At 46.3% G+C, this 13543-nt stretch overlaps 1 protein-coding gene across 2 annotated transcripts in view; it reads right to left on the bottom strand.

Annotated features, from left to right (window-relative positions):
* Positions 1–13543, bottom strand: part of DTNB (dystrobrevin beta) — a 139330-nt gene that overhangs the window by 85378 nt on the left and 40409 nt on the right. For both annotated transcript variants that reach the window (XM_061625917.1, XM_061625915.1), the window contains one exon: positions 4111–4235. In XM_061625917.1, coding sequence (XP_061481901.1) covers positions 4111–4235 — 125 coding nt within the window. The remainder of the gene's footprint in view (positions 1–4110; positions 4236–13543) is intronic.

Below are 13543 nucleotides of genomic sequence, written 5' to 3'. Positions count from 1 at the left end.
CTGTCCTAGGACGAGCCTGCACTGCCACCATCCGTGCCTGTCCTCACAACAGCCTCTGATGGGCAGAGGGTGAATCCTGACTGGATGGCACTTGCAGCCAGTGGAACCTCTCTTGGATCAGAACCACCCACAGACTCCTACTATGATGTAACTCAGGGGGCGGCCAACGCAGTCAAGCAGCATCCACCCTACATTGGCCGCCCCCTGAGTTACAGCCGAGTAAGAGTCTGCGGTGCCCCTCATTATTGACTGATGCTGGCTGGGGCTGATGGGAGTTTCAGTCCAACAGCATCCAAAGGGCACCATGTTGGCTACCCTGTTTGATCGCGTGGCAGACCCCAGGGTTTACTGAGCATTCATCCTGAATGGTTTGCACAACATTTGTGGGAAGGTTATATGGTGCTGGCTGTTTATTCAGCATTCATTCTGATTTGTTTGCAGGACGGTTATACGACATCTCATCAAGCAATTGTTATCCCTCATTTTCCCAGCACTTTCCTTATCCCCCCCCCACAAAAAAATCAATTTTGTTGTGCAAGAGCCCCAAATTTATTTATTTATTGGATTTCAATACACTTTAATTGCAGAACCTGAACTTGTCGGTATAAGATTGAATCCCACCTGCAAAATAACAAATGTCTCTCCTCCCCCCAAAAAAGCGCACAAGCGAGTGACTGTGGAGCTCCCCTGTCATCATTGTGGCATCCAAGGTCTGCACCCTAATGAAGCAGTTATCATCCCTGTAAAAATATGCTGACGGTTCTGTTTGCGTTTCCTTTTTACGGTAAGGATTAACGGAGGCTCTTCACAAAATAGCACCTCATAAACTGCACAATTGTTGTCTATATTAAGGTACTTATGTATTATTCACAACTCTGAAGGAGGAGATCTGGCTGTGCATCACTTTGCCTGGAGGCCTTGTGCCTACTTAGTTCTGTCTGTAGAGCCTGGTGGTTGGCTTGGGCCCAGCGCTGCCCTTGTCTCAGCCAGGGACTCTCTGTCAGACACCGCCTGCCTTCGGAACAGCCTGTGTCGAACTGAACCGAATCTTGCAATGCAAGTCTTTTTGGAGAATTCGTTCTCCAGGACAAGGGAATTCTGGGAACTGTAGTATGGCACCAATGTCCTGTGCTGCACTGGCTGTTAAAACTGAGAGGAGGTAGAAAGGCCGGAGATGGGAGGATGGGCAGCCTGGACAACGGGGGAACCAGAAGAAGAGTTGGGGGGCCTGCCCTCTGATGTGCCAAGCGCTCTGGCAAAAGAGAGAGAACACGCTGTGCTTCCAGGGCTCAGCTCTGCGGAAGAAGAAGCCAAGGGCTGAGCAGAATTGCAACTGCTGGAGATGGTCTTTGGACCACAGCCTACTGACAGGAAACAGCTTTCATTTTTTCTGTCTTTTTATTATTTCCTCAACTATTGCTTTAAGGAACAACTTTAATAAGCTTTGGAAGAAAGCTGGGCTGTAGCTCTGTCGCAGAACTCACGTTTTGCCTGCAGGAGGTCCCAGGTCCAATCCCCAGCGGCATCTCTAGATAGGGCTGGGAAAGGCCCCTTTCTAAAACCTTGGACAAGGACTGCCAGTCAGAGCAGGAAACACTCAGCTAGATAACCAAAGTTCAGATTCCCTTTGAATATTAGGCAGGCGCCATCTCTGCTATATTTTCGGCGCCTTTTGAAGACTTTCCTCTTTCAACAAGCCTTTTAGGTTGAGACCTATCCCAGTCTGCGTCTGTGTTAGAATTGCTTAATATGTTTTTTAATAATGTTTTTAACCCTTTTTTAAAGTTGTTGTTTTTTTAAAATGTTTTTAACGCTGTTTTGTTTTAATGTATTTTAGATCTGTTTTTATGATGTTTTAAAGTGTTTTTAGCGCTTTGTTTGCCGCCCTGGGCTCCTGCTGGGAGGAAGGGTGGGATACAAATAAATAAATAAATAAATAAAATAATAAGGTAGTTTCCTCTGTTCCTCTGAATCTGTATGAGTCGATGATTCTTAAACTAACACCTTATTAAATTCCACATACCCAACTGCACAAAAAATGATTCCACACTGCACATGCTCTGACACTGCATAAAGCTGCGTGTTAGAATAAGCCACGTGCACGAGCATTTGCTAACTCTCCTCTCCTCCTCCTCTTTGCCTCGTCCCTGAGTGCCACACTCAGCATCCAGCCTTCCCTGCCTGATGCTGCTACGCCACATTCCAGCTTCATCTGAATATCTCTGCATAAGTCAACAGAAGCTCCAACTGCCTATTTGCTTCTGAAGAGAGAAGACATCCCACATGGGAACATCAGCTGAACCATGCCTGGCACACAGTTGAGCAGAGCTTGGAAAAGTTACTTTTTTGAACTACAACTCCCATCAGCCCAATCCAGTGGCCATGCTGGCTGGGGCTGATGGGAGTTGTAGTTCAAAAATAGTAACTTTTCCAAGCTCTGCATCTGAGCAGACCCTCTTGCCCCAAGCCAGCAAAACCATGGGCCCTCAAGGTTTGCTTCTGGAAGTGCTATCCAACACAGCCCTCCAGAGGTAGAGAAAGCAGCAGCAGCAGCAACAGATTTCTTACCAGCCTTCACCCTAAGGTTACAGGGTGGGCTGCAGCAATTTAAAAATGCAATTAAAATCAGTGTAAATCACAGTTAATAAAATAGGGTGGGTCCCAAAAAGATACATCTCAGGTGTCAAAGGCCTGGGCAAAGAGGTTCACCTTCAACATATGACAAAAACTGGGCAGTGAAGGTGCCATCTCTGTAGGGAGGGAATTCCACAATTTAGGGGCTGCCACAGAGAATTCCCTCCCCGGAGCCACCTCCCCGCAAACTTCTCAGGGTAGTAGAACTACCAAGAGGGCCCCTTCTGCTGATTTTGACACCTGAGAGAATCTGTAGGAAAGGAAAGGAAAGGAAGTGGTCTTTCAAATTAGTTGGGGGGGCCTAGGTTTCACAGAAACCCTGAAACCAGAAACGGGCCTGGCACTTGTAAAACGTAAGAGAAGCCCTGCTGGATGTGGTCAAAGGCCTATCTATCCATGCACCCTGTTTCTCACCGCACGCAGACAAGATGCCTCTGGGAAGTTCACAGCCAGGGCATGTTCCCTAGCCTTGGTTCAGCCCCTCTTCAGGATTGCTCTCCTTACAACCATGAAAGCTTGAAGCATAACAGTTACAGGGGAAAGCTGTTGCCACCCTTGCTACCCCCCCCCAAAAAAGCCATCTGCTGGATTCCAAGCGGCTGAGAGGCTGCATGAATGCACTTTGGGACCAGTGGCTGCTCCCACCACAGGCTGAAAATTGCCCATCTCAACTTTACAGCCATTTCATCTGAAATACCTTTATAAGGAAAAATAACCCATTAGCACCTCTTGCTGAAATAACTGTTGTTGAAATTAGAAAAGAAAGGGTGGGGGGAGAGATGTTGGGAAAACTGCCATACCTCTCCATCTCCACCAGGCAACATGTTACGACATCCACTGCAGGAGGGCAAAGCCTCAGTAAAGCAACAGAGCCACCTCACTAAGTTCAGCCTGAGAAAACCAGCATTGCCCGCTTGTTATGAACACAGACACACCTTCTCTCCTGGGCCATCACTGGCCTTGTCCAAGTAGAAAGAAGCTCCTGTGGACCTTTCCCAATTTAACACTTGTGACATCACTTCCTGAATTAATCTGGTGACCTCTCTCTCTCTTTCTCTCTCACACATACACACACACAGAGAGAGAAAGAGAGCGCTTAAAAATATCCATGTCCCTGGCAATGGGTCCAGAGCAGAATGGTAGATTCCTGTCAGGTCCTGCTCACTCAATAAGGCTGGGGAAGGCTGCAGTAAGCCCATCTTCTGTTAGCACTTAACAAATTACAGAATGAAGTCCTGGAATTGAGCATCTGTCCACAACCCAACTGGAAGGATCAAACTGCAAAGTAGCGCTAGCAGGACCCATGAAACAATTGTGGGCGCTCACTGAACAAATATCTCCACTGGCTTGTTATTTACATGCTTTTCATGCAGAGATGGTTTCTCTCTTCAGTTCTAGAAACCTCTCCAGAACATAGATGCTATATGCATAGTCACAGAAAGCATCCCCACTGGAATAGAACAAACAGATACTCACCCTATGTGGGCAAGGTCAAGGGGCTTCTCTGGCTGTTCCGGGTACACAGGGTGAGGAGGCTCTCTAGTGGGTACACAACCAAGAGATTTACTAATGGCATGGCTCAGCTTCTTGGCAGGCGATTTCTGTCATTTTAGAGAGAATTAAACACAGAGGTTGGCATTAACACAGCAGATCAGTCTGTGCAGCACAGTAGAGAGCAAAAGAGGAGCTACAATCTAGCCTCAGAGGATGGAGAACTCTCAATGGTCAAGGCGTGTTGGCCCCAGGCAGCTGCAGGAGCAATGCCTAGTGTCAGAAAGAGGGCCTCAACCCATGCCCTCCCACCCCGCCCACCCCAATCACTGCTGGGCTAATACCACACACAGCGCAAGAGTCCATCTGCTTCCTGTGACTGCCTTGTGAACAGAGCAAACATCCACAAAACCCCGTGTTGACAAGATCCCAGCCCGCTCTTCACTTTGAGAAGCTTGTCAGAACAGGGTGTGCCAGTATCGAGAGAGGGGATCTAATTTCATATCTGGGAAATTTTTCTCATCACAGAATTAGAAAAGTCCACAAATTCCTCCTTGGCACAGATAGCAGGTGCCAGCTTGAGGTTTCACTGCATGAGATGTGTTTATACAATCTCTACTGATTTTTCTAATGTCATGGCTGGAAAGAATCAGTGGGGCTTGCGGATGTGAACTTCTCCTAATGAGCTGATGCTCTTTGCAGTGCTCAGGGTTGTAAGAGGATGTGGAATACTTGACCAGGACCAGATAGAATGGTGGAAGGAAGGAAGGAGGAGCTGGATCCTGGATCCAGGATCTAAGATCACCCCCAAACTGTGAACCTGATCCTCTAGGGGGAGCAGAACCCCCTCCAGGGTGAACACCATGAACTGGGCAGGTGAACCACCTACTGAGAGTACCAATATCTTGTCTGGATTGGGTCTGAACTTCCCAGTCCTCATCCAGCTCATGACTGTGCTCAGGCAGTGATTCAGAAAAGGAGAGCATAAGCTGGGTGTCGTCTGCACATTGGGGACATCTCAGTCGACATTTCCAGATAACCATACCCAGCGCTTTCAGGCAGATGTTACATAGCTTGATGGGGTCAGGGCAAATAAAAGTAGAGCTCTGTAGAATCCCATAACATAATTGCTGTGGGGAATCAAACAACCACGCAGGGATGGAACTACTGCGGTGCAGGACCTCCAATACCCAACTCAGACAGCTTATCCAGACAGGTGCCATAGCTGAGGGCATCAAAGGCTGCTGGGAGGTCCAAGAGAATCAACAGGTCTACGCTCGCCCGTCCCTCTCTCAGCAGAGGTCATCTCACAGGGCAACCAAGCTGGTTACAGTTCCAGAACCTGGCCTGATACTGGATTAAAATGTATCTTGCAAATCAGCTTCATCCAAGAGTGCCTGGAGCTGGCCCACTCAAGCACCTTGCTCAGGAAGGGGATGTTGGCAACTGGCCTATAGTTGTTGACATCAAAGGAACTCAGAAAGCTGCCTTATACCGAGTCGGAGCATTGGTTCCTCCAGCTCAGCATCGTCTGCACTCACTGGCAGGGGCTCTCCGGAGTTTCAGGAGGGACAGTCCCAGCCGTACCTGGAGCTGCCATTGGGGACTGAACCTGGGACATTCGGCATGCAAGACAGGTGCTCTACCAATAAGCCGTGCCCGGCCATCCCAGCTCCAGGTTAGGCTTCTTCGAGAGGAGCCTACTGCCTCCTTGAAGGTAGTTGGCACCATCCCCTTTTACAAGGAAGAATTTACAACCTCCTGGACCAGCCAGCCAACCCTCCCTGGTAGATGCCAAAGGTCAAATGCAGAGGTGGTGGGCTGGATGCGGCCAAGCATCTTGTCTCCACCACCAGGCCTCAATAACAGAAAAGGACTTCTTCTCTGGCACCATTTCGGCCAAAGAAGAGGCCCACTAATGAGCCCTAACCTCTGTTTGGTTGGATTCAGCATGAGCCATCCTCTACCTGTGTTCTGGCTCTCTGGCTTCACTGCCCTCAGCTGAGGCATGTGCCAGGGAGCTGCACAGGCTCTGCTCGGATGGAGGGCACGACGGCATGATTCTTGCCAACTGCCCAAGCCCTCTGCACATGCCAGAGTGAGCACAGCTTCAACAGAAGCACCAACCGCACCAGGAGGACACCCTCCAGAGCCTCCTGGAGTGGGCTGTTGATAACTACAATAGGCCCCTCACTCTTGCATAAAGAAAAAGGCTGCTAGAAGTCTAAATCTGAACAGGAAATGATCCAGCCATGGCAAAGGGACAGATGTTAATTCCAGCTTTCAGATCCCCATGAAAGGCAGTGATGGCCACTTTAAAAGAGAATTAGACAAATACATGGACGATAAGGCTACCAATGGCTACTAGCCATTGTGGCTCCGCTCTCCCTTCCGTAGTCGGAGGCAGTATGCTTCCAAATACCAGTTGCTGGTAACCGCAGGAGGGGAGAGTGGGCTCATGCTCAGGTCCTGCTTGCGGGCAGCTGGTTGGCCCCTGTGAAAACAGGATGCTGGACTAGCTGGGCCACTGACTCTCCTTACATTCTTACCATCGTCCTGCCCAGTCGAGTAAACAAAATCAAGAGCATGCTCTGTACATGTGTTCGGCTGAAGAAATCATATTGTGATGATTCCATGGTGGCCATAAAGTGAGAGCTGCCCTAGAACAGGTGGCCACAACAAAGAAGTTGAGATCCCTCACAGCAATCATCCCCTGGGTCCTTAACATCAGTCTTAGCTCAGGCAGGAAGGTTTTTTCCCCCCTTCCATTGTAGGACACGGGCCTACAGCATGCTTGTGAACACACACAAATATTCTGAGCTTCAAACGCTCATTCAGAAGGGGGACAGAACAAACCCATTCAAATGCTGTTCGTTGTGATGCTTCAGCCTCCTCCAAAAGGTAAGTTGCACCTAATTCTTTAAGGCAGAGGGAATGGAAGAACCAACCAACCAACGACTTGCTTAAGAGAAAGGGGCAGCAGCTGGGATTGTGAGAAGCAACTAGGGGGCAGCAAAGCATGTTCTAACAAAGAATAGGCACCCCCCCCCTTGCCCCTGGTCCCAGTTACTTGCAGCAGGAGAAGGAAGCAAAGATCTCTGGATAACCAAAAGTGCAATACGCTTTTACACTAAGAAAACGTGATCTGAAAAATACACCTTATTTTGACAAATTCATTGCTCTCTGTATTTTTGAAAGCCACATCCTTATTTTGTCAAATAGATTCCTTAGGTGCTTTTGACCCCACTACATAAAGCTCTCTGACAAAAACAACCCTTCTTGTGGACTCCAGTAATGTCTTACATGGTAACATGGCTGGTGTTATTTTGTGAAAGAATCAGTACTTTCACCAGCAAAAACTGTAATTGATCTTTTTAAAAATGGAAGGAAAACACTAGAGAGGGGATTCTCACTAGTTATGTGTCCTTGATGCTCTTGCTGCTTGTTCAGCTAGGAAGTTTCTGGAGCATAGCAAGCGATATCAACAAGTGGGCAGATTTTTTTTTTTAGTTTCAGCTTATGCAGTCAGCTGATGTGGACAAGTTGTTGGCAGCTACGCGTCCGACCATGTGCTCTCGTGACCCCTTCTCCTCTTGGCTTATCAAATCTAGCAGAGAGTTTGACTGGCTGGGTCCAGAGTGTGGTTAACGCTTCGCTGTGAAGGGGTGGTCCTTGCTGCCTGGAAGGAGGATGTGGCGTGGCCACTCCTAAAAAACAGGGCCCGGACCCCTTGCACTGGAATAACTATCAGCCAGTCACAACTATCTCCTTCTTGGGGGAGGTGGTGGAGAGAGTAGTGGTGGGGTAGCTACAAGCATTCTTGGATGACATGGAGTATTTAGATCCATTCCAATCTGGGCTCAGGCCTGGCCTTGGGACTGAGTCGCCCTTGGTCGCCCTGAAGGATGACTTTTACAGAGAGTGGGACAGGGGGAGTGTGCCTTTTTCATGCTTCTTGATCTCTCTGCGGCTTTCAATATCCTCCTGGACTGACTCCATGGAATGGGAATTGGGGGTACTGTATTACTGGGTTCTGGTTCTACCTAGGGGACAAAGTCCAAATAGTAGCATTGGGCAAGTGCTTCTCAGCCCCTTGGCAGTTACGCTATGGGGTGAAGCAGGACACTAATATATCCCCAATGCTATTTAATATCTATATGAAGCTGCTGAGAACAGTCATGAGGAGTTTTTTTTTCTCAATTAATTTTTATTCAAATTTTCAAAACCAAAACAATACAAAAAGAAAAAACACAAATCAATAACTAATACAATAAAAAAAGAAAAAATATATAAAAATATTGACTTCCGATTTGTTGTAGTTCAGCTATAAATCTATAATATATAACAAGCCTGTCTCTTAATAGATTATAAAATCACCTTCCTCCAGCGGTTATCTTAATTGGTTTCAAACCTCATTAACATCATATCATTTTATTCTTCTACAAAAAGTCAAAGAGAAGTTTCCAATCCTTGAGATATATGTCCATCAATTTTTTTTCTAGATAAACATGTCAATTAATCCAACTCATCAAGTCTACTAAGTCCAGTAATTTCAAATCGCTCTTCCATTATCCGTATTGGTTCCATCTTCCATCTTCCATCTTTACGCACCCAATAATCTTGCTGTCATAGTCATATAATAAGAGTCTGATAGGAATTTCCTTTATCACAGATATTTTCTTGCCATCAATTCCGAACGTATCACTGAAGTATTGTTGCAAAGCCGCATCTCTGTTCCTCTTTTTTACATGATACACTAGCACATCTCTTGAAGATTTTTCCATTGACACAAAACAGGGATTAATTCTGTTAACTTTCTCCATTTCAAGTTCCATCAAATCCTTCCAGTCCAGGAATTTTTTTGAAACGATAATATCTTTATCTCCAATCTCTTCAATTCCTTCAGGGACAGCGCTGAGTTCCAAACTGTAATATTTGTCTCCAGGATCCATCACAGCCAGGAAATCCAAATCTTTTTCCATGTCCATATTTAATCCAATCTCCATAGTTTGAACCTTCTGTCAGCTCTACACTGCGTCTGCAGTGCCGGTGGGGGCTGGAAATTCCTGGGTGGTTGGCAGGGAAGCAAAGTCCTTAGCCAGCAGTCTGGCCATAAATCTGCCAGGTCTTAGGAGGAGGGAATCTGATAAGGGCCAGGCTTGTCCGAAGCGTACTTGCCGAGTCAGGAGTCCAGAAGCGAGGTCAGTAGAGGTCCGGGATCAAGTGCCAAGGGGTCAGTCCGAAAGAGGGTGCCAGGAAACTAGGAACACACAAGCCACGCCTGACGTTGCAGTCAGCAACAAGCTGCAGCCAAGGTGTGCCTTATAAAGAGCAAGGTTGACAGCAGGTGTGAGTCCTCAGCGTTTGGGCCTTAAGGAGACAGGCCTGCCTCTCTTCTGCCTGACCTTCTGCTGTCTATGTTCTGCAGGTGAGGGGGGAGTATCCTGTTCACTGTCTGTGTCTGGCTGCAGGGACTCTGCTGTATCTGGGGTGCTCTGCAGCTGAGGGGGAGAAGGAGCTGGATTCTCAGGAGGCTCCTCCATGTCTCCTTCTGAGTCTGCTGCTCCTGGGTCTGCTGCTGTTACTCCCGAGTCGTCCTCATCTGAGGAGTCCTCTGACGGGGCCATGACACCTTGCCTTTAATTTCTCTTTCATCCTTTTTTGGTTTTCCAGATCTATCTTTATTCTCCTTTCTCATAGAATCCTGAATTTCTTTCAGCTCCTGTCTCATTTCGTCAAATTCAATTCTCAACGCTTGACTATTATTTCTCAGTTCTTGTTTTATTGACTTAATCCCATTCATTATTTTCTGAAACATGTCTGAAGATAAAGTCCCTTCTTGTACATCCATGATCTTCTTAATTGTCATTCTTAAAGCCAAAGGAACAAAACTCCTTCAATTTTCAATGTCCCAAGCAAACAGCAGCTTATTTCTTTATCCAGTTACAAAGGAGTTAATCTTTCAAACCAACTGGCGTCACACTCTAGACAGCCCTTATCTCTTATATGCCCAGAAGTGCAAAAACAGCTTTAGTTCACAGCGTCCAAATAACTAGTAGCAGAAAGAATGAGCAGATTCGTCAAAAAAAAAGTAGATCAGAAAAAATAGTCCCAGACATATATTACACAAAAGTCTTAAAAATCAAAAAGATTTTTCTTTTCTCTTCCAATCAGAAACCCCTCATCCGTTGTAATCTTTATAATGCTATTTTCCATGTCAGCTTTTTGCAATAAAAAAAAAGATAGGCTATTTTTATTTTCTTCCCCCTTAGTTCCGTGAGTAAAAGAGAAGGAAAGTTTTGACTCACCCAGGTTTTCTTAATTGCTGGTTCTTTGACAAATCTCTTTAGCTGTATAGATAAGAAAGTAATAAGCGTAGACAGAAGAATGCTTGCCTGTTAGTCCGTTTTTCTTTAAAGAAAAAAAAAACGGGTCACTTATTCAGCTGAGCTAGCTAGAAATCCTCGCTCCATCCGAGCTGCTGGAAGACCTTCTTTCACAGACAATTCTGACAAATTCCAGTCTCCAACAATCACAACAAAGCTGTGTGGGAAATCTCACGTTTCTTCCTTATCCGGAAGAAATTATCCCCAGTCAAAAAAGACCCTTCTGACTGGATTTAAAACTGAAAAAGTTTCATCCAAGACGGGAGCCCGTCTCAGAGGCTGCACAGGCGGAGGGATACTCCTGGGAAGTGAGAACAGTCATGAGGAGTTTTGTGGCAAGGTGCCATCTGCACACTGACAACATTCAGCTCTATTTGTCTACAACCCCTGCATCAGGAGAGGCTGTGCAGGACCTGGAGCGGTGCCTGGACACAGTGGTGGGATGGATGAGGAGAAATAAGCGGAGCTTGAATCCTGGCAAGATAGAGGCACTGTGGGCAAGTGGTTCCCATGTCTCAGAAATAGGCCAATGGCCTGCCCTGGACAGGATGGCACTCCCCCTGAAGGAGCAGCCACGCAGTCCGCAGGTGCTTCTTGGACCCAGTTCTGTACTGGAGGCCCGGTATCCTCAGTGACTCAAAGTGCCTTTTATCAGCTGCACCTGGTAAGACAGCTGCGACTGTTCCTGGACGGGGAGAGCTTGACCACAGTAGTTCAGATGCTGGTGAGTCCAAGACTGGACTATTGCAGTTCACTCTGTGTGAGCCTTCCCCTGTGCTTGATATGGAAACAGTTAATTCAGTAATAGGCAAAAAATACCCCTTGAGGTTTAAGAACATACCTATAGCCAACAGATATTTCTATCAAACTTTAAAAAGCAAAGAAACTGGGCAGCTATAGTGAATGCACCAGGGGAGCAAGAGAAATGACCTCTCTGAGATACTGTACTGCCCTACAAATTTGTAAAAATGCAAACATACTGAGTTCGCATGTCTTATTTGGGCTGATTGCAGGTGATGCCACCACTCACCATAGGCTCAGAGACACGTTACCAAATTCTTCCAAGCTACACAGGAAGTGGATTGGACTGTGAAAGAGCAACCCAAATTGTGTTTGCATTTTTCCAAATTTGTAGGGCAGTACAATATCTCAGAGAGAAGGTCAGGTCTCCTGCTCCCTGGTGCATTCACTATAGCTGCCTAATTTCCCTGCTTTTTAAAGTTTGATAGAAATATCTGTAGGCTATAGGTACGTTCTTAAACCCTAAGGTGTTTTTTTTTTTTTGCCTATTAGTGAATTTCTTTGCTTTTTAATCCGGGAGGTAAGAAATGGGATCCTGTGCAAGTTTGCTAAGAATGGACTGATCATTTGCATGCTTATTGAGTTTAGAGGGATTTACTTCCCTGCAGTGTTGCTTAGGATAGGTGCAACTGTCCACAGGGAAGGGAGGGCAGGTTGGAGTGGGTAGGGGAGGAAGAAGAAAGAGGGGGAAGGGAGGAAGGAGAGGAGAAAGAGGGAGTGGAGGGAAAAGGCAGGTCTGATCATTTGCATGCATATTGAGTTCAAAGGGATATTCTTCCCTGTGATCATGCTTACAATAGGCAAAACTGACCATGGGGGAGCAGGAGAAGGGGGGAGGGGAGAAGGTTTGATTTTTTGCATACTTTTTGAGTTCAATGGGATTTATTCCTGTACAATCATGCTTAGGATAGGTGAAAGTGACCTGGGGGATAGGCAGGGAGTGGGGAGGAGGGGAAGGAAGGGTGAGGGGAGGGAGGGGAGGAGATTGGGTGGGTGGGCACTGGGCAGAGGGAAAGCCCCTTTCTTTCCAAAAGGAAAACATTGTGAACAGTATCATTGTTTTTCAGGGTTTCCCCCACCTTTGTATTCTACAGCAGCCACATGTAGTCTCCCACCCAGATTTCAACCAAAGCTGTCCCTGGCCACATCCATACCAGACCTTTATTTTGCTTTAAACAGTCATGGTGTACCCCAAAGCGTCCCCCTGGGAAGCATAGTTTGTGAAGGTTGCTGAGAGTTCCTAGGAAACACCTTATTCCCCTCACAGAGCTGCAGTCACCAGAAGAGGGACTGACTGTTCAACCCCTCAGGCCACTGGAACTCTGTGAGGGGAACAGGAGTCTCCTCTCAGCACCCTTCACACACTACACTTCCCAGGATTCTTTGGGGGGAAGCCACGACTGTTGAAAGTAGAATCAATGTCTGGCGTGGGTGTGGCCCCCAATTAGCCAAGCCAAACAGCTATTAGTCTGGCTTTTAGAACACTGACAGTTGGTTCTTACTGAGCATGCCTGCGCTATCATGGATTGCAATGTTAAATTTCTTAAATTAATTAAAAAACAGCCAGGCATTTTTAAAAAACTTTTAAACTGCAGAAGATGAAGGTCAGAGTATGAGGCAAGGTCAGTAATAGGATTACAGGTACGTTGTGAACATGGCTGATTTTTAATTAATTTTAACAAATTATGAGAACTCTGACAGAAAAAACTCCAACAGGGGTCTGGATTTTTTAATCTTGTTTTTCACTGTGAACTCTGGATTCTCTGAGTGTTTTGTGCATTGCCACGAAACGAAAACTTAGAGGGTTGTTAAGCAAGCGTTTCTGAGTTCAGGACTATAAGTTTTGTAAGGTTTTGTTTTGAAATGAGCTTACGGGAAGCAGCAGAATGGCATGGGGGTATTTTCAATTTAACATTGTAGAATGCAAAAAATCCATGCTGGGTATAATATACAGAATGCTGCAGCACAGTTGCTGACAGGAGTGAGACCCTTAGCACATGACACGTCTGCTCAGAGATCTGCACCGGTTGCTGACCTGCTAGCAGGCCAACTTCAAGGTGTTCCTGGGCTCCTGCTGGGAAGAAGGGTGGGATATAAATCAAATAATAAATAAAGGTATTACTATTAGGATAATAAAGCCTTTTCAGTTCTCTTGTATGCTGATGATATTGCTATGATTTCCACCACATTAACTGGGATGCAAAGGTTATTAAGAAGGTTGAGTAAGTTCT

The sequence above is a fragment of the Rhineura floridana genome, chromosome 4 (assembly GCF_030035675.1).
Source record: "Rhineura floridana isolate rRhiFlo1 chromosome 4, rRhiFlo1.hap2, whole genome shotgun sequence".
Classification (NCBI taxonomy): Eukaryota; Metazoa; Chordata; class Lepidosauria; order Squamata; family Rhineuridae; genus Rhineura; species Rhineura floridana.
This window is presented reverse-complemented; position numbering and strand designations above follow the sequence as displayed.